Below are 20,451 nucleotides of genomic sequence, written 5' to 3'. Positions count from 1 at the left end.
AAAATATATTATAAAAGTATGCGTCACACAAAATTAGCATTGGCATGACCCAACTTCAGGATTGAGTACTCAAACTTAGTCTGAAAGCTCAATCATAACTCTGTCCACTCAATCTATGCCTTAAATTTGTTTAACTTATTCCCCTGGATCCTCCAAGTTGTATGATTATGTACCTTTTTTCTGTAAAATATGGTGCTGACAGTAGCAGGCCAGATGCCTTACAGAATCCTAGTCATGCCAATACTGTGGAAACATTCATACGGTTATCAAGTGAAGTTCACCTTACCTAAAGAAATAATTAAAGGAAGATGAGGAACAGCAAAGAACTCCCATCAACTGCCTTCATTTCATTCACCTGCCATAGAGTAACATGACTGGTGTTCAAACCATCATTCAATTAGATAAAAGAAAATTTAACTCTAAAGAGTACAGAGGGTAAACTCAAATTGGCTGGTGATGGGTTGTACCTGGCAAACAGAGCCGTAAGTGCATCAGAAGGAAAAACTTGGATTTAGCAGGTTCTTTAAGTATAACTGAAGAATGAGGATTTTATCTGCATTCTTCACAAGATTAGCATAGGTTTGCATCACATTTCTAATTGAGTGGTTATGATAGCCTTTTTAGAGAATAAATCTCTTTAGTGTGTAGACTTAACTGGTTCACTGCTTCATGCTTTATCTTCACAGTCCGTGACTGATGGATTCAGTGATGGGTCCTCAATCACTTTTTAAGGACTCTAAGTCCTTGTCCCTAACCACAGTAAATAGTGTATTAGAAAAATGTCTGCCTAGTATTGTGTCCTGTCTGACAGCACCAGACTAGATTCATCTCATTTCACAAATCTTTGTGATAAATTTGATACCACCTGCTGATCTACCTGTGCCCCAAAGCAGGCATGTTGGTGGTCTGACTTTTATCCTATTTCCTGCCAAGTGTAGATACTGTTCTTAGGCTCTTCAGTCTTAGGGTATGTCTACACTACGGGACTAATCCGAATTTATATAATTCGAATTTGGAAAACAGGTTGTATAAAGTCAAAATGTATGCGGCCACACTAAGCACATTAATTCGGCGGTGTGCGTCCAAGTACCGGGGCTAGCGTCTATTTCTGCAGCGTTGCACTGTGGGTAGCTATCCCATAGTTCCTGCAGTCTCCCACGCCCATTGGAATTCTGGGTTAAGATCCCAGTGCCTGATGGGACAAAAAACATCGTCGCAGGTGGTTCTGGGTACAGCCTCACCTCCTCCCTCTCTCCCTCCCTACATGAAAGCAATGGACGGCAGACAACCATTTCGCGCCTTTTTTCCTGGGTGGGTGAACACTGCAGAATCCATACCACAGCAAGCATGGAGCCCGCTCAGCTCAAAACAGCAGTCATGAACATTGTAAACACTTCGCGCGTTCTCGGAGTTTATGCTGAGCCAGGACCAGAAAAACGAGGCGAGGAGGCAGCGGCGGCGGCAGCGCAGCGACAAGCATGATGAGGACATGGACATGGACATGGACACGGATACAGAATTCTGTGAAACCACGGGCCCCGGTGCTTTGGAGATCATGTTAATGGGGCAGATTCTATCCATGGAACGCCGATTCTGGGCAAGGGAAACAAGCACAGACTGGTGGGACCGCATAGTGTTGCAGGTGTGGGACGATTCCCAGTGGCTGCGGAACTTTCGCATGCGTAAGGGCACTTTCATGGAACTTTGTGACTTGCTGTCCCCTGCCCTGAAACGCCAGAATACCAAGATGAGAGCAGCCCTCACAGTTGAGAAGCACGTGGCGATAGCCCTGTGGAAGCTTGCAACGCCAGACAGCTACCGGTCAGTTGGGAATCAATTTAGAGTGGGCAAATCTACTGTGGGGGCTGCTGTGATGCAAGTAGCCAAAGCAATCACTCAGGTGCTGCTACGAAAGTTAGTGACTCTGGGAAATGTGCAGGCCATAGTGGATGGTTTTGCTGCAATGGGATTCCCTAACTGTGGTGGGGCGATAGACGGAACCCATATCCCTATCTTGGCACCGGAGCACCAAGCCACTGAGTACATAAACCGCAAGGGGTACTTTTCAATGGTGCTGCAAGCACTTGTGGATCACAAGGGACGTTTCACCAACATCAACGCGGGCTGGGCGGGAAGGGTTCATGACGCTCGCGTCTTCAGGAACACTACTCTGTTTAAAGGGCTGCAGCAAGGGACTTACTTTCCGGACCAGAAAATAACCGTTGGGGATGTTGAAATGCCAATAGTTATTCTTGGGGACCCAGCCTACCCCTTAATGCCATGACTCATGAAGCCATACACAGGCAGCCTGGACAGGAGTCAGGAGCTGTTTAACTACAGGCTAAGCAAGTGCAGAATGGTGGTAGAATGTGCATTTGGCCGTTTAAAAGGTCGCTGGCGATCATTATTGACTCGCTCTGACCTCAGCCAAAGAAATCTCCCCATTGTTATTTCTGCTTGCTGCGTGCTCCACAATCTCTGTGAAAGTAAGGGGGAGACCTTTATGGCGGGGTGGGAGGCTGAGGCAAATCGCCTGGCTGCTGATTACGTGCAGCCAGACACCAGGCCGATTAGAAGAGCACACCAGGAAGCGCTGTGCATCAGAGAAGCTTTAAAAACCAGTTTCATGACTGGCCAGGCTACAGTGTGAAATATCTGTTTGTTTCTCCTTCATGAAAACCCGCCCCCTTTATTGACTGATTTTCTGTAAGGAACCCACCCTCCCCCTTCCCCCAGCTTTCTTTCAAACCAAATAAAGTCACTATCATTTAAAAATCATTTATTCTTTATTAATAGGTTAGAAAAAGAGGGAGGGAACCCAGGTGGTATTTGGGAGGAGGATTGCTGGGAAGGAAAAAGCCACTAAGAAAAGGTTAAAAAAATGACAGCCTTTTGCTTGGGCTGTCTACTCGGGTGGAATGGGAAGGTGTACGGAGCCTCCCCCCCCCCCCCGCGTTCTTACACGTCTGGGTGAGGAGGATATGGAACATGGGGAGGGGGGAGGGTGGAACAGGGGCTGAAGCAGCAGTCTGTTTTCCTGCAGCCGTTCCTGAAGCTCCACCAGACGCCGGAGCATGTCTATTTGCTCACGCAGCAGCCCCAGCGTTGCATCCTGCCTCCTCTGATCTTCCTGCTGCCACCTCTCCTCACGTTGGTCCCTCATGTCCTCACGTTCACTGGCTTCTTTCCTATACTTTGAAACTGTTTCCTTCCACTTATTCAGATGAGCTCTGTCACTGCGGCTGGATTCCATAATTTCAGAAAACATCTCGTCTCGCGTTCTCTTCTTACGACGCCTTATCTGTGATAACCTGCGGGATGGAGGAGGGAGGCTTGAGGAATTTGCAGCTGCTGTAGGGAGGGGAAAAAAGAGAGAATTGTTTAAAAAGATACATTTTGCAGAACAATGCTTATACTCTTCCACGGTGACCAACACTATTCACATTACATAGCACATGTGATTTCTGTGCAAGGTTGCATTTTGCCTCTTAATGCTGAGTGCCTGTGGCTTTGCTGCTAGAGATCACAGGTCCGGGCAACAGAATTCGGCTTGCATGCGTCCATGGTAAGCCATTGTCTTACAGCTTCTGCGCCCTCCTTTCCCACATACCAAGCATAGCCTATAGAGTGCTGCAGTTTTTCTGTTAACATTCAGCAGCAGCAGAAAACAAACTAAACCCCCCCCCCCGCCATGAATTCTCTGGGATGATCGCTGTACACCTTCCCCCCCACCACGTGGCTGGTATCAGGGAAGATCCCTGCAGGAACCAAACTAACCACCTCCCCCCCCTGCTGCCGCCCTCCTCCCGCCATGAATTCTCTGGGATGATCACGGTACCCCTCCCCCCACCGCGTGGCTGGTAACAGGGAAGATCCCTGCTAGCCAAACGCGAAAAGCTCAGGGCCAATTTCCCATCTGCGCTTGGCTAACTGCAGGGAAGGATTTATTTTCCGCCACAGGCAAACAGCCCAGTAGGAACGGCCACCTCTGTCCCCTTAATTAAGCTCCCGTATTTCAACCAGGTTACCAGGAGTGATATCACTCTCCTGAGGATTACACAACAAGATAAAGAACGGATGTTGCTTGAATGCCAGCAAACACCGGGACCATACGCTGCCAGGCTTTGTCAGGCAATGATACCAGATTACTTGCTGCAAGCATGGCGTGGTCAAGTGTCCTACCATGGAGGACGGAATAAGGATGCACTGCCCAGAAACCTTGTGGCAAGGCTTTTGGAGTACCTCCAGGAGAGCTTCATGGAGATGTCCCTGGAGGATTTTCGCTCCATCCCCAGACACGTTAACAGACTTTTCCAGTAGCTGAACTGACCGCGAATGCATCCCAAGTCCTCAGGGCAAAGTAATCATTAAAAACCGTTTGCTTTTAAAACAAGTTTTATATTTTAAAAGGTAAACTCACCTGAGGTCCCTTCCATGGGGTCAGAGTCTTGGGTACTGGCTTGGGAGGGTACTTCAGTCAGGGTGAGAAAAAGATCCTGGCTGTTGGGGAGAACAGAGTGCTGTGTGCTCTCTGCAAGCTCATCCTCCTCCTCTCCCCCATCGGCAGAATCCTCAGGTGTCGCTGATGAGACTATCCCCGACCCGGAATCCACGATCACAGGTGGGGTAGTGGTGGCAGCCCCCCCTAGAATTGCATGCAGCTCGGCGTAGAAGCGGCATGTCCGCGGCTCTGACCCGGAGCGACCGTTTGCCTCCTTTGTTTTTTGATAGGCTTGTCTGAGCTCCTTGACTTTCACGCGGCACTGATCTGAGTCCCTATTGTGGCCTCTCTCCATCATGCCTTTTGGCATTTCGTCTTTTAGAACGAAGTTCTGCAAGCACTGAATCCTCTCCCCATACAGTGATCAGATCCAGTACCTCCCTCACGGTCCATGCTGGTGCTCTTTTTCGATTATCAGCCTGCATGGTTACCTGTGCTGATGAGCTATCTGTGGTCACCTGTGCTCTCCACGCTGGGCAAACAGGAAATGAAATTCAAATGTTCGCGGGGCTTTTCCTGTCTACCTGGCCAGTGCATCCGAGTTTAGATTGCTGTCCAGAGCGGTCACAATGATGCACTGTGGGATAGCTCCCGGAGGCCAATACCATCGAATTGCGGCCACACTATCCCTAATTCGAAATGTTAAAATCGATTTTGGCGCTACTCCGCTCGTCGGGGAGGAGTACAGAAATCGATTTAAAGGGCCCTTTACATCGAAATAAATAGTGTCGTTGTGTGGACGGTTGCAGGGTAAATTCGAATTAAAGCTGATAAATCCGAATTAAAGTCGTAGTGTAGACCAGGCCTTACTGAGCAATTTGTTTTAATATTTAACAGTGCATTCTACAGTGTAGTTATTCATTATAAGTAACAGCATGGGTTTGTCAAGAACAAATTGTCAAACGAACCTAGTAGCTTTCTTTTGACAGGGTAACAAGCCTTGTGGATGTGTGTGTGTGTGTGTGTGTGGGGAGGAGGGGGGACGGCAGTAGATGTGTATCTTGACTTTAGTAAGGCTATTAATACTGGTCTTGCATCATGTCACAAACTAGGGAAATACAACTAGATGGATCTACTATAAGGTGGGTGCATAACTGATTGGAAAATTTCCCGGAGAGTAGTTATCAGTGGTTCACAACCATGATGGAAGAGCATATTGAATGGGGTTTCTCAGGGGTCAGTTCTGGGTCTGGTACTGTTCAATATCTTCATCAATTATTTAGATACGGGCATTGAGAGAGCACTTGTTGACAATACCAAGCTGGGGGGGATTGCAAGTGCTTTGGAGGGCAGGATTAAAATTCAAAATGGTCTCAAAGTGGTGTTCAACCTGTGGCCCACAGGCTACATGCAGCCCAATTCACATTCAGCTGTGTATGGAAAATAAATAAATAAAATGTACTGCTCTGGTCTGATAGTGGGCAGGGCAGGCTGAGGGGGGAGACAGTGTCTTGTAGCCTGCACTGGCATTCTTGCCCACACGGTGCTGGTGAGTGCCGCAGGGGGTGGGAGAGTGGATCTGGGGGTAGGGTTGGGGGGAGGAGGGTGCTGCAGCACCCCCAGGTCTTAGGTGAGGCTCTGCTCCTGGCCCCCCTTGGGTCCTGTCTGCTGGCCTGCACTGGGCGCTCCACTCCTGGCCCCGCTGTGGGCAAGGACACTGGGCATAGGGGACTGTGCATGGTTTTGAGGGAGGGATGCTGTGGTTCTCAACCTGCGCTGTATATGCGGCCCACGATACAGAGGTTGAGAACCACTGATCTTAGACCAGTGGTTCTCAAACTGTTTTTTTCCATGGACCACTTGAAAATTGCTGAGCGTCTCAGCGGACCACTTAATGAGCTTTCCAAATGTTGTTTGTACCATTAGTTAGCTATTGTAAAGCGCGTTGTATAAAAAGCGCTAAATATTAAAAAAACATTTTTTGTTCTACAAATGAAAGCACACAACTTGTATTTAAATATCAGTAGTTTTATCTTTCAAAGGCGATGGATGTGTCCTCTTTCCCCCCCCCACAACAGCCCCAGCCCTGGAGCTGGGGAAAGTCGCCTCTTTCTCTGGCCGCTGCAGCCCTGCACATTTCAAATTCCCCTCCACCACCTCTTCTCCCCTCACTGCCCCTTCCCACTTACCCTCTAGTCCCTCCAAGGCCACCACCTCACCTTACATATGTGTGTTCTCCAGAGTTCAGGCACCTAATTAGTGGAGCCACACCTGCATGGCCCTTCATTCTCTTGTGTGTGGCTGTCCAAGCGCGCACCTTAGAGGGAACTATCCATGGACCACCTGAATGGAGCTCGGTTCGTGGACCACAGTTTGAGAACCTCTGGTCTAGATAATACTTATTCCTGCCTTGAGTGCAGGGAACTGGAATAGATGACCTCTCGGTCCCTTCCAGTCATACAATTCTTGTTTATTGCCTTTAGTTCTGACTGCCTTGTTTGTTAGAGAATAGTGTAACTATGTGTCTTCTGACTTTTAGTATCAGAGGGATAGCCGTGTTAGTCTGAATCTGTAAAAAGCAACAGAGGGTCCTGTGGCACCTTTGAGACTAACAGAAGTATTGGGAGCATAAGCTTTCGTGGGTAAGAACCTCACTTCTTGCATCTGAAGAAGTAAGGTTCTTACCCACGAAAGCTTATGCTCCCAATACTTCTGTTAGTCTCAAAGGTGCCACAGGACTGACTTTTAGTATTTGTCATGCCTCATTTACAGAAATGATTACATGGTTTAGGCACTTGACATGACCTAAATTTCACACTGTTAAAACCCAGACTAACACATAATGGTATTAGAAATATGGGACTGCTCCATAGATCAACTATCTGAGCCTATTTGGTTTTGTATTGGCATCAACCAACTTGTGTGGCAATTCTTAAATACATACAGCCTTCTGTAATGTTAACTGGAAAAATGGAAATTTGCATTGCAAGTATTTGTGTATATTCTTAACCAATACATCAGAAAAATCTGTTAGAGTCCTTTGTATGGAGTACTTTAAAAATCACACTTTATTATGAAGATAAATTAAAGGGTTGTAGTTTGTCTATCTTAGGATGTGTCTAAATATTTCATTAACTAGAATATTGGTTTGATTAGTTTATCAAGCCTGTTTTAAAAAGTCACTCAATGTAAAATATTAGTAAAATGATACATGTCAAAAGCATATGTTAAAAACTCACCATAATAGCAGTAAATATTAAAATTTCATAGTGACTCTTGTCTAATAAGTGTGTGTGTGTTTGTTTTGAATAGGTCAATATTTGGAAACTAGACTTCTTGGCCAAAGTGAACGCTAAATATAGATTGAAAGGGATAGTCGGTTTCATAGCTATGTTTATGGGTCCTGTGGGAGTTTACAGGGTCTAAAAGTGAGGGGGGAAACTACAAAGCAAGTTTTCTTCTCATACTTGGTACTGGATGACTTCTTCCATCCTGAATTTTTAGCTGAATATTGTTAAATTGTAAGTAATTTACAGTTCATTCTCTTCTTTTGCTAATCCATTTAGTCTTGATTTTATTCTTTAAGAATTTTTAGGTATTTAGTTTACAAAGTGGTAACATTACCCAAAATAACTTGCATTTAAAAGTATTAAGTTATGATATTTTAACGCTTATGAGGGGGTGGCCTCTAAGCAATATTAAAATACAAATTACAATGACTAATTTAAAAGCTATGAGGGTTAGTTTAGCCTTGTGAAACTAATTAATAGTTAGGAGGCCAGTGACGCTGATATCTTGTTTCTTTCAAGGTGCTGATGTAGAAATAAATCATAAAACATCATTCATAGCATGCTGTTTTTATGTACAGAAAGTGAGTGTACAGTGGGGAAATTGCTTCTAAATACTTAATTACAAAAATCTACAACTTGTGAATTTACCATGTATCTAAAACTATCAAATCAGTTACTTACATTTATTAGAGCTCAAGTCTTTAGGAGAGTCTTCCTTAAAGTTGTTGCAAGGAAGTCTAAACAAAATGGAAAATGTTCAGGGAAAACAACTGCCCTTCTGAAGCTAAAAATAGCAAGAGGCCCTTGTTTGTGAGAGGTGGTGAATCTGTAGAACACTGCATAACTGTGTCTGTAAGAAATACAGCTGGGCATGAATGTGGTCATATGGAGATATCAAAGACCATAAATATATAGCTACTAGAAGTTGTTACCTTATACATTCTAGTGCATAGAAGCCATCTGTCCTGAAATTACTGTTGCATATATAAAAGCTACTGGATTGAGTTGATTGGTTGCAATTCTAGCTTTTTCACCTTATTTTTGTATTTTTTCAGTAACTGCTCAGAATGAAAAAAGAAAAAGGAGCTGTACTCATTTTCATGTGATTTCCCCTCAATTGAATAAAGACTTTACTCTTTCTGTCCAGGTATTTACAGAGCCATCAGTCTTCTTTTCCCTTAAGAGTGCTAGTCCCCTTTTCAAAAGCACCTGAACTAGTTAGGAGCCTAAGTTTCACTGAAAATCAATGAGTAGTTATTTGGCTGTGTCCCCAACTTTGGGAGTGACGTAGAGCAGCGTGGGTTGGCATGATGCTCTGAGTATCTGCTCCTGTGCGTGCCTGACAGGAAACAGCCCCAGTTTTCCCCATGGCACTTATTAAAATGTTGGTACAGAGGGAACCTGCTCTTCATGATGTCATACTATGGAAAGGGTGAGTCAGGAAACTTGCCAGTTGGGTTTGGTAACTGAGTCAAGAAGGAGGGAGCTGGAAAAGGTCCCATGTGCCTAGAGAAAATGTACTTTTGAACTTTACCCAGAGAAGCGTGGGTGCCAGTGCTGAAAGATTACCAGCATAAATGGTAATGTTGAGTAGACTTTTATGGGCTTCGGTATGGTAAAGGCCTGATAAAAGCTTGTATGCCTGGGTGACTCTGGCCAGCTCTACTCCCTCTACAAATATCTTTCTCCATAACTCTGTGTATTTGTTAAAACACATGTGATTCACATTTTCCAAGCAATGGGGCTTTCTATCCCAGATGCAGAGAAACCATCGGGACAGCCCACAGTTAGTCTAGCAGTCTCTTTTGGGCCTGGTAGCTGCAGTTTCAAATTCCTTATTAGCAGAGATAGAGCTGGAGCCTCACACCTCTGGGTGTTTGAAAATTGATAAGAAGTAATCCAATCTATATACATAGGATGTGATTTCTAAATGTCATTTTGTTAATTTGTGAATGTAAATTTCTAACACTTCCAAGGGACTTGTACTCATTGAGAGCCAAGCCCATGGCAAAGATGAGGTGTTAGGGTATGTCTACACTGCCATTAGAAACCCATGGCTGGCCCATGCCAGCTGACTCAGGCACATAGTGTTCAGATAAATACATAGTGTTTGCAGCACAAGCTTTGGGACCCTCCCCCCACACTGGGCCCTAGAGCCCAGGCTCCAGCCTGAGCCAAAATGTCCACACAGCAATTAAAGAGCCCCTTAACCTGAGTCAATTGGCACAGGCCAGCCGTGGGTTTTTAAATGCAGTGTAGATCTATCCAAAGTTAAGCCGAATATCAGAGAATACCAGAACAATTACCTTAAGGCATGGAAATAGTCTGTGTTTTCTTCAAGAATTGTCTCACCTTCTTTGGAAGGGCACAGGCCTATGCTACCAGCCCAGACCCTTTTCAAAGTAGGTCCTGTGTGTCAACCAAATCTAAAGTAAAGAAAGAAGAGCAATTATGGCAAGCTATAACTTTTTGCTGACCACCCCGACCCCAATCATTTGTTTAACCAAGAAAAAACAAGCCACAGTGATGTATCAGTATTTATAAGCAAATTAATAAGCTTGTCATTGTAACCCTTCTCCTTCACTCCCCTACCTGCTCCCTTCGTTTTTACTTATCTCATATCCCAGTACTTAGACCGTGAGATGATCAGGGGAGAGACTAGGGACTTTTGCCATTGACTTCAATGGGTCCATGATTTTACCCTGTGTTATTGGTCTGTAAAGTACCTTCCAGGCTTTGGATGTTATACAAATAAGTAATAACTTACACCTGAATCAGTGCAGGAGCTAGAAGGGTGGAACAGTGTACTACGATATTCTGATGTGGCGATGAACTTTCACACTTGGGGATCTCAAACAATAAACTAGAAATGTTAACTAGTGAGTTGCTCACAACTCATATTGGTGCTATCCTGAAAGGTTCTGAATATCTCCTACAAAGACCTAATCATCCTCAAATCCCACTGATTTTAGTGAGAGTTAAGGGAGCTCAGCATCTCACAGGATCAGGCCCCTTAACAGTAGTCGTTATTTCCAATATCCATGTTTTCTTTTAGGTACAATGGAGAGTTCTTCTCTGGAAATTGACTTACTTGATACCAATGAAGAAGGAAAACTTTATGTGGTTGATTCCTTAAACAATCTAAACAAACTACATCTATGTTCCGATGGATCTCAACACCTGTTAAGTATGTATGCCAGATAATGCTTGGCAACTATTCTCAATATACACCGGGTCAAAAAAAAAAGAAGAAACTAATGTACAGATGTATTTGATAATTTAAACTAATGCTTATCCTGGGATTTATTTACCATATAAATACATGCACTACATGTTTTAACAAAATGGGCCAGATTCCCAGATGGTGTAAATCCAAATGATGTATTTCCACTGATGTCAACAGCACTATGTCAATTTACAACAGCTAAGGATCTGGCTTAATAAGTGCACTTCAACTCAGGCATTTAAAGGAAATTGAATTCTGATAAGAGATAGCTATGACAAAAATGACCGGCACAACTGGAATCATGTGCACAGAACACATAGGACCAGTGGTATAACTACTCCAGTAACCTGTCTGACAGTTGCCAGTACCAGATTCTTGTTGGCAGCGTCCACAACTAAATATTTTCTGTGGAAACTGAGCTACCCTTCCACTACTAGCTGGGCCCTTCACGTCATGTCTGAGGCACACGGGTGGGACATTGTAGTAAGCCTGTACCATCATTCCCAATATGTATCCATTCTGGGAATAAAAATGATGACCTCTCTCCTCTGTTTGGCAATTTTCACAATTACTAAAATACACATAAAAGCTTAAAAGGAAAAAAAAAAAAGGCAACTAAAATTGTGATCCTGTTTTTGGTTTTAAGGAATGACTATCATCTGATGATCCCAGCCAGTTTCCTGAGGTATTCGATGAACCTTCTTTAGATCTTAATTCAGGGAACTTATTTCAAACAGATTCAGAATTGTACTATCCTCCTGATTTTATTGCTTTTATGCACTTTTTCTTTGACTTACACATGGCAACAAGACTATTTTTAGCCAACAATATTCGAGATGTGTTTGACTCTTGTGATCTGAAAGCACTTTATAAGTGGCAGTTTCTTGGCAGCGTTCCACATTATGTTATTTAAGGAGGTACAGTATTCTGTAGTTTTCTCCTTAGTTTAGCAGCACAATTTGTACTTTTGAAATTTGGCTGAAGAGTAGCTGTACAGGAAGAATCATAATCAACTAGGCTTCAAATAGGACAAAAATGCAGATAGCCACTCAACCACCACCTTGCTTGATTTTATACATGTATGAATAATACTGGGAGAAATGGTATAGGTGACACTTGAGCTTTGGTGCAAGAGGAGTTAGAAAGACATCAACATCTTAGCCCAGGGGTTGAATATTTTTCTGATGTTAATTACTATAGTGGTGCAGCTGCCAGACACCAAGATCCCATATTGAAAATTATAGAAATCTGCCATAGTATTGTCTTATGTAGGCGATTCTCATTTTAACAAGAACAAGAAATGGCACAGAATGAATCAGTTCTAGCATCAGATCATTTCTCTTTTGCCTACCTAGAGTCTCCCTCTAATTGTTATTCTTCACTTCTGGACTAAATTGTTATACAGTACTCTTGGTGCTGTTAAACAGTTACCTACAGGTGGCTGCATTTCAGCAGAAAATGAAAGCAGTGCTATGTATAGTTTGTACACCAATTTGGCTCTCTCTCTGACATATTTTAGATGTTTCTTTAATGCTTGGAGTTTTATATAAGTATCTGATTGCTCTCACACCAGTAGAATATATTCCAAGAGACTGCACTATTTACAATCCTCAGCTGCTGTACCAAGAAATGTGTTATATTCTGGATCTCTTTGTTACAGAACTATTAAGATCACAGAATCATAGGACTGGAAGGAACCTCAATAGGTCATCTAGTCCAGTCCCCTGTGCTGAGGCAGAATTCAGTATTATCTAGACCTCCCTGACAGGTGTTTGTCTAACCTGTTCGTAAAAACCTCCAATGATGAAGATTCCACAACCTCCTTAGGTAATTTGTTCTACTACCCTTACAATCAGGATTTTTTTTCGTAATGTCAACCTAAATTTCCCTTGCTGCAGTTTAAGCTCCGTCCTCAGTGGTTAAGGAGAACAATTTATCACCCTCCCTTTTATAACAACCTTTTACATACTTGATGAGTGTTGTCATGCTCCCCTTCAGTCTTCTCTTCTCCAGTTTTTTCAATCTTTCCTCAAAGGTCATGTTTTCTAGACCTTTAATCCTTTTTATTGCTCTCCTCTGGACTTTCTCCAATTTGTCCACATCTTGTGCACCCACCTTATAGTAGCTTCGTCTGGGCTATATTTCTCTAGTTTGTCTATGAAAAAGTCCTGTGAGATGGCATCAAAAGCCATACTCAAGTCAAGCTATACCACATCTACTGCTTCCACCCCTATCCTTGAATTGTGTGAGCATTTTTCACCTTCTGGTAATCATTAAAAATACATGGGACAGTGCTACCATTTTCTACAGAAAATGCCAGATCTGGGTTTTTAAAAAAAAAAAGACGTTTCAACAGTGCTTGTGATGCAGTACCCATGGCATTCCTTTAGCTCAGTAGCTTAATATGATCTGACATAACCAAACCTAAGGCAACACATTAGCCATAATTTTAAAGTAGTTTTCAAAAGAAAGGGCTTCTAATTTTGGTAGGCGCTCCACACCAATTACTTTTTGCTTCACAACATAAAATGTTCTCATTGTTTGCAGCTTGGCAGGAATCCTTGTTCACTGGTTACTTACAATAGCGTAAGCTGGCACATTTGGTCAGTTGGCTAGTAAGAAGCGTTCATTAGGCAGAGCAGACAAGTGGCATTTATGAGAATTCTATTCATAGCTTGCAATGCTTGAGAGACTGTGAAAGCAGCTCCTCCATCATTATTATTCTGGCTATGAAGCAATATCTGTGGTGGTGGCATTTAGTACAAATTGTATTTGTTATGAAGGCTGAGGGCATGATAAAAAAAAAATATTAAAAGGCTGCAGGCTTTACTTTATCTCCAGGCAGGAACACATTAAATGCAATAAAGGATAGCAAAAATACTCCCAGGGATCTCTGACTAGTTCAATGAACTCCCAAACCATGGGTTTACTCATCATCAAAGTTCTGTTATGGCATATACAATCCTTTTTCTTCTTTATCGCCATCAGCTTAATTGCAATGCCCTTCAAGAGTCTTACCAGATTCAACAAAACATCAATGGAAACTTGGAAATACATTTTTCATAGTTGATAATTATATGAAACTGTGATTTCTGTGTCAGCTTCAGTGTAACCCCATCTTTAACCTCCCCAATGTGGTCTGCTCAAGGACTGCCTGCTCCAGTCTCAAGCCTCTAGCCTTCAGCTCTCTATGAGCAGAGATGCACATCCATTCTCTTTCCAGACTGGGATTTTAGACTGAGAGTCATAGATTCCAAGGCCAGAAGGAACCATTGTGATCATCTAGTCCAGTGGTGGGTAACCTGCAGCCCATCAGGGTAATCTGCTGGTGGGCCACGAGACAGTTTGTTTACATTGACCATCTGCAGGCAAGCTGCCCGCAGCTCCCAGTGGCTGTGGTTCGCTGTTCCCGGCCAATGGGAGCTGTGGGAAGTGGCGTGGGCCACAGGGACATGCTGGCCGCCGCTTCCCACAGCTCCCGTTGACCGGGAATGGCGAACCATGGCCACTGGGAGCTGCGGGCAGTTGTGTCTGCAGATGGTCAATGGAAACAAACTGTCTTGTGGCCCACCAACAGATTACCCTGATGGGCTGCGGGCTGCAGGTTGCCCACCACTGATCTAGTCTGACCTCGTGTATAACACAGGCCACAGAACTTCCCCAAAAGGTTTCCTAGGGCAAATGCTGCCCAAATGGAAAACTAAGGTTCACACAAAACTCTCCGTTGTGTTCAGGAATTCTGAAGAGGATTCAAACCCTGGTTCCCACTATCTTCCCTACCTCTAGGCCCATATCCACCCCACACTTAGCCGTTATATTTTTATGAGGGACCTGTCCTTTCACCGACCAAAGTTTCTAAAGAGCAGCAAGCTGGTTTGCCCCACAAATTTCAGGGAAGGAGTGGCTAACTGGTTGTCCTTTAGTCCCCCTTCTTGCATCTGCAGGAGGAGTGGCAAGTGGTCATACCTTTCACTGCCATGCCAAATGTGCTCAGTTTATATATACTAGATTTGGCTGGACAAGACAATTCCATTTCATGACAACTTTTGAGGTCTCAAAAATTGTTTTAATTCTGCATAGGAACAAACCAAAACATTCCAAATGTTTTCACAAAATGGAATTGTGTTGGAACAAAAGGCCATTTGCAGATCCCCAAAATGTCAGTTTTCTATTTGCATGTCCCATTCTCTCTGTTTTCCTGGAAGTGCCAGGAGAGTCCAACCTGGACCTTGTAAACCTGGCAAGCAAAAACTTCACTAAACTCCATACGTCTCTACAAAATGTTTCCATTTCAGTGAAACAATATATTTAAAGAAAATGTCCCAACAAGCTCTAATATAGTCTAACTTCCAGCCCTGCCCATTCAGCCTAAACCTGGGAAAGTAAAACTGGATTCTTCCTTTCTCATGTTACACTGCAAGACATAAGGGTTCTGCAGGCTAAATTAGGCTCTCAGCCTATGCAGGCCCATTGCTATCAGCAGAGTTGCACAGGTGTAACTGACGGGAAGTTAGCTAGCCAGACAATTGATGATTCACAATTTGGAAAGGAATGTTGCTCACACTTTCTTAGCTGTATGGTTCCTGTGGTTATCAGGAGTGAAAAGCAGCAAAATATTTGTTGTCACTAAGGTGAGCCACTATAACTTTGAATACATAAAGAAAGTGGATCTTTTAAGTAAGCACTGCCATTTTTACATATCTCCTTTCTGGAATAGGACTGCAATTTAACAGGAGACAGCTAAAGTTATTAATAACATGGTGCCTGTATCCTGCTTAGAAACAGAGATGGATCCAAGTCAGAAAGGTTGGACTTGGCTCTGAACATTCTCAAAGTTTGGGTTTATTCTGGCTTGTCTCTGCTTAGAACCAGAGGCATTTTGTTATTTGTTTTCTTAATAACCTCCCATCAATTTCATATCGGAATATTATTTTCGTTCCATAGCAGCCCAGGAAGAAGAGGACACTGGCGGTTTGATGACATGGAGCAGCATAAGTTGCCAACATTTGTTCTTCGTCACACTGATCATTATTTTGATTGTCAGTTTGGCGCTTGTTTCATTTGTAATATTCTTAACGAGTAAGTAAAACATTTACGATTCTTGTAAATAACATGGCCTGTCAAGGGAAGAAAGTGTTGGAATATATTGGGCTACATTGTAACAAGCTATTGTAACACTTGGATTAGTAATTGGCATTAGGCATTGAATCTGTGGAACCTCTGGATCTAAAAGCACGAGCTTCTAGTCCAGTAGTTCTCAACCTATTTACAATTGTGGGCCATATATGCAACCCATAATGTTTTGTGTGCCGCATCCAATACTACCTGTATGGCCCTGAGGATGTCACGTGGGCCCCAGCTCCATGCTGATTGGGCTGCAAGTGGCCTGTGGGCCTCAGGTTGAGAATCACTGTTTTAGTTCCTGAGCTAAGGGGACTAGAAGCCACTTCTGAGGTTGCAGACTTACAAACCTCTCAGATCCAACTACTAGAGCGGGCTAGAAAGCCACACTGTGTAAGCAGGAGCTACACTATTGTATTGGATCATTTAAATATTTTGCATTTTTGAATGGCTGTGCAATGCAGCCCTGCACTGGGAAGGGTAGTGATGTTTCTTAGGGTATGTCTACACTACCCGCCGGATTGGCGGGCAGCAATCGATCCAGTGGGGGTCGATTTATAGCATCTAGTCTAGATGCAATAAATCGACCCCCAAGCGCTCTCCCGTCAATTCCTGTACTCCACCGCCACAAGAGGCGCAGGCAGAGTCGACAGGAGCGGCAGCAGTCGACTCACCACAGTGAAGACATCCCGGTGAGTAGGTCTAAATACGTCGACTTAAGCTACGTTATTCATGTAGCTGAAGTTGCGTAACTTAGATCGATCACCCCCAGTGTAGACCAAGCCTTACAAACTAAAACCTCAATAAGTGACGTCCCAAGATGGGAGAGTTAGATACTTCCTGAGATGGGAAGTGATAGACGTTCACTGAAATGTGTCTTGACAGGGAGTCCAGAGAATTATTCAGACTTGCTTACTTAGCCCCAGAACAAGGAGGTGGGTGGCTCTCTCCCTACCACTGCAACAGTGTCAAACTCGAATCCATTCCCTCAGGACAAGGGATAGAAATTAATTAAGCTAAAAATGTCTTGTAGAGGAGCTGCTGCTGTGTGCTAACTTATCTAAATTAAACAAGGCTGGCAGGGCAACCTTTAAAAAGCTAGCAGATGTATTGGAGCATAAGCTTTCGGGGGTGAATACCCACTTCGTCAGACGTATTCATCCACGAAAGCTTATGCTCCAATACATCTGTTAGTCTTAAAGGTGCCACAGGACTCTGTTGCTTTTTACAGATCCAGACTAACACGGCTACCCCTCTGATATTTAAAAAGCTAGTTTCTTTCCATGCTACTTCATCAGCCAAGCCCAACAACAGGTTATCAGCGTGACCCACACCTTAAAGGAGGATTTTAAACAACCTGCATTTAATCTTGACATGATAAGAACAGTAGTTGAAATATAGCTCAGCAGTGCTAGGCTGCGGTTCCTGGAAATGTTGACTGTAAAGCAGAGTGTTTCCTTTTCAAGTAGATTGTATTGTTGGGGCATGTTTTGAAAACATCTTTTTCTTCTCCAGAAGAATTTTGTTCCTGGTGTAATTCCATTAAGGCTGATGGAGTAACATGGGTGTGTGAGTGAATTTAGGTTAGTTCAGTGTGTGTTATTCAGAGAGGGCTTCAGATTCCAGGGTTAAGAGCTGAGTGGAAATAATCTGGAACAAAGAATTCCCCAAACAAAAGGAGCCTGAATAATCAGATGCAATCTCAGAATTGGCTAAAAGCATCACCTCTGTGGGGATAATTATCCATTTATTGCAGGGGTGGCCAACCCTGAGCCTGAGAAGGAGCCAGAATTTACCAATGTACATTGCCAAAGAGCCACAGTAATACATCAGCAGCCTCCCGCCCCTATCAGCTCCTCACCCCCCGCTCCCAGGCCTCCTGCCCACCGGCAGCCCTGCCAATCAGCGCCTCCCCCTCCCTCCCCGCACCTTCTGATCAGCTGTTTCGTGGCATACAGGAGGATCTGGGAGGGAGGGGGAGGAGGAGGAGTGAGAGCATGTGGCAGAGCCAGGGGTTGAGCAGTGAGCACCCTCTGGCACATTGGAAAGTTGGCACCTGTAGCTCCAGGCCCAGAGTCAGTGCCTATATAAGGAGCCGCATGTGGCTCTGGAGCCACAGGTTGGCCACCCCTGACTTATAGGGGCTGGTAATGCTGCCAAGCAAACAGCCACAGGCTACCTCTGAATCACAGGGATCCACCAGTTTGGTTTTCACTGCTCATGATGTGGTGTTAGATAGGATGAGGTGCCTTCTGCTAACTGAGGATGCTGTGGCAAGACGAACTTGAGGCCCTTTGGCAGCAGGATGTTTCCCCCTATGTCGTGGTTGTAGCTGGGGCATCACAGGTTCCTCACTCTCTCTTTTTAACAGGAAACTTTCATCCACTGCTCCCTGAACTGCTTCCACTAACGGCAGTTCTGGATTCGTAACAGAGCCTGCTGGCAAAGCAGAGAACTGTCGGGGACGTAAAGGCTGCACAGGGAATCTTGTATGTTGTACATGGGAAGCCCAATTAAATTGCTTTACGATGACCCCAAATGTGCTTAAACAGGATGTGTCCCTGTTGCAAGTATTGGCTTTATATTATGTATGACTGAGTGAGTAACGTTGCTGTGTAATGACTAGGTAGCAGAGAGGGTAAGGGACCCACTACTACAGTTAATTACAGGCGTTCTTCTTGGACCCAAAGGGGTAGAGGCCTGTTTTTTGGGAGCTGAAGTTCCAAGGTTTTTCTCCCAGCCATGAGGTTTATCTAGCGTTATGTCTGTAATCTGCAGACAGAGTCATCAAGGATTGGCACCCTGCTGTTGGATTTAAGCTCCTATCAAACTCAGAACCTCGGGGAAAGTTTTGTCTAATTAGATAAGGCCCAAGTACATAATGTACTGGGCTTGATAGATATAGAAAAATAAATGAGTGATATCATTCTTTTGTGTTCCACAGAGAGGATGAGAGGCTATTAATAGTAGGAGTTCTCTTTTAACTCAGATGGTAGAGGCCTATGTTTTGGGAAATGAAAGGTTCTGGTTCTAATCCTAAGTCTCTGTGATTTATTTAGGAATTGTGCCCAAAGGGACGTATGAATGTGTTGTGTCCAGACATAGGGATAAATCTTACAACCCTTAAATAAGCAAATCTATGGATGGTAATGAGAGGGTTGCCCACCTGAAGACTGTATATGCTGACTCTTAAGCAGTATGTTTTATTGCATTATACTACACCAGAATGAAAAACAAAATAGATTGTAAAAGAATTCAGCCAGACCATAACTTCTTCACACACAACCTTTTCCAACTAAGCTTCTGAACTTGCTATCATGTTGTTATGTCTCTGAGCAAAATAATTTCCCATTCAGTTTCCCACAGGGATGCACCAAGTGACAATGATCCACTTGGTTTAAATGTTACCAGTTTAACATAATGTCCTTTCCTTTTAAAGTTCACACTGGCAACAAGATGGATGAAGTGACAAGCAGACTAGCATTTGAAAGGAAGAACAGAGAAGATCTTAAGAATATAAACAATATGATATTAAAGCATCTAAACCAATCAGGAATTATGGAGAAGGAAGAAAATCTCTTCACAGGTCAAACACCATCCACTCCTTATCTTCGTAACTATTTATTTCCCCGTTCAAAGCTGGAAGCAACAGTGCAGTAGATCCCTTGTGCAATGAAAACTATTCTCTCAGTCTATTCATTTGCTTTCAACTGTACTCCCATGTAACCAGGTGGGTTATTTAATTATTCAGATTTAGCAGGTGCCATAACACTTGAAAAGCAACCTGAAGAGAATGGAGCTATAACACTGCACAGATTTACATCCACCTAGCTTGAATATATGGATGATACAACATGTTTAGCTCTGGCATTTGACTCTGAAATGCTTCACTATGGCTCCACTCTTGCAAATAGCTCAATGTGAGCAAAGCATCTTGCAGGATCTGGGCCCAAATTTCTAATAGCTTCTAAATTTAAAACAGAAAATAGTACCTGATCCTGGTTTATATGTGTAAAGTTCTGCAGGATTGGGCAATTAGGCTTGGCTCCTGGAATTTACAATGAATGGGGTGGACTGTCAATGGGTCTCCATGCATAGGCGCCAACTCCATGGGTGCTCCAGGGCTTGAGCACCCACGGAAAAAAAATTGGTGGGTGCTCAGCACCCACCGGCAGCTCTGCCCCAGAGCCCCAGCTCACCTCCGCTTCCACCTCCTCCGCGAGCACACTGCCGCATCCTGCTTCTCCCCCCTCCTCCCAGTGCTTGCGCTGTGAAAAAGCTGATTTGCTGGTCAGGGAGGGAGGGAGGAGAGGGAATGCAGCGCGCTGAGGGGAAGAGGCAGGGCCAGGGCAGGGATCCAATAGGGGCACAGA

At 43.9% G+C, this 20,451-nt stretch overlaps 1 protein-coding gene and 1 long non-coding RNA gene across 4 annotated transcripts in view; one reads left to right on the top strand and one right to left on the bottom strand.

Annotated features, from left to right (window-relative positions):
- The window catches only part of LOC103305745 (uncharacterized), a 16,645-nt gene extending 8,096 nt beyond the window's left edge, over window positions 1-8,549 (bottom strand). Inside the window, exon 1 of the long non-coding RNA XR_006172181.2 lies at window positions 8,413-8,549. This is a non-coding gene — a long non-coding RNA (uncharacterized LOC103305745). The remainder of the gene's footprint in view (window positions 1-8,412) is intronic.
- Window positions 51-20,451, top strand: LSMEM1 (leucine rich single-pass membrane protein 1). 3 transcript variants are annotated; one of them, XM_005310613.4, is made up of 5 exons: window positions 51-959; window positions 5,305-7,962; window positions 10,787-10,918; window positions 15,902-16,036; window positions 19,518-20,450. In XM_005310613.4, exons 3-5 carry the CDS (start codon window positions 10,792-10,794, stop codon window positions 19,736-19,738), a joined length of 483 nt encoding a protein of 160 aa, XP_005310670.2. In that variant the 5' UTR covers window positions 51-959; window positions 5,305-7,962; window positions 10,787-10,791; the 3' UTR covers window positions 19,739-20,450. The 3 variants fall into 3 exon arrangements, with proteins under 3 accessions (XP_005310670.2, XP_065412675.1, XP_042718052.2); XM_065556603.1 differs by lacking the exon at window positions 51-959 and adding an exon at window positions 8,787-8,878 and having other exon boundaries at window positions 7,918-7,962; window positions 15,905-16,036; window positions 19,518-20,451; XM_042862118.2 differs by lacking the exon at window positions 51-959 and adding an exon at window positions 8,787-8,878 and having other exon boundaries at window positions 7,918-7,962.

Source organism: Chrysemys picta, chromosome 1 (assembly GCF_011386835.1).
Source record: "Chrysemys picta bellii isolate R12L10 chromosome 1, ASM1138683v2, whole genome shotgun sequence".
NCBI classification, from domain to species: Eukaryota; Metazoa; Chordata; order Testudines; family Emydidae; genus Chrysemys; species Chrysemys picta.
This window is presented reverse-complemented; position numbering and strand designations above follow the sequence as displayed.

Coding starts and splice junctions, on each gene's coding strand:
- LSMEM1 (XM_005310613.4), top strand. CDS start 10,792: ATGGAGAGTTCTTCTCTGGAAATTGACTTACTTGATACCAATGAAGAA. Junction 10,919..15,901: donor TGGATCTCAACACCTGTTAA/GTATGTATGCCA, acceptor TTCGTTCCATAG/CAGCCCAGGAAGAAGAGGAC. Junction 16,037..19,517: donor ATTTGTAATATTCTTAACGA/GTAAGTAAAACA, acceptor TTCCTTTTAAAG/TTCACACTGGCAACAAGATG.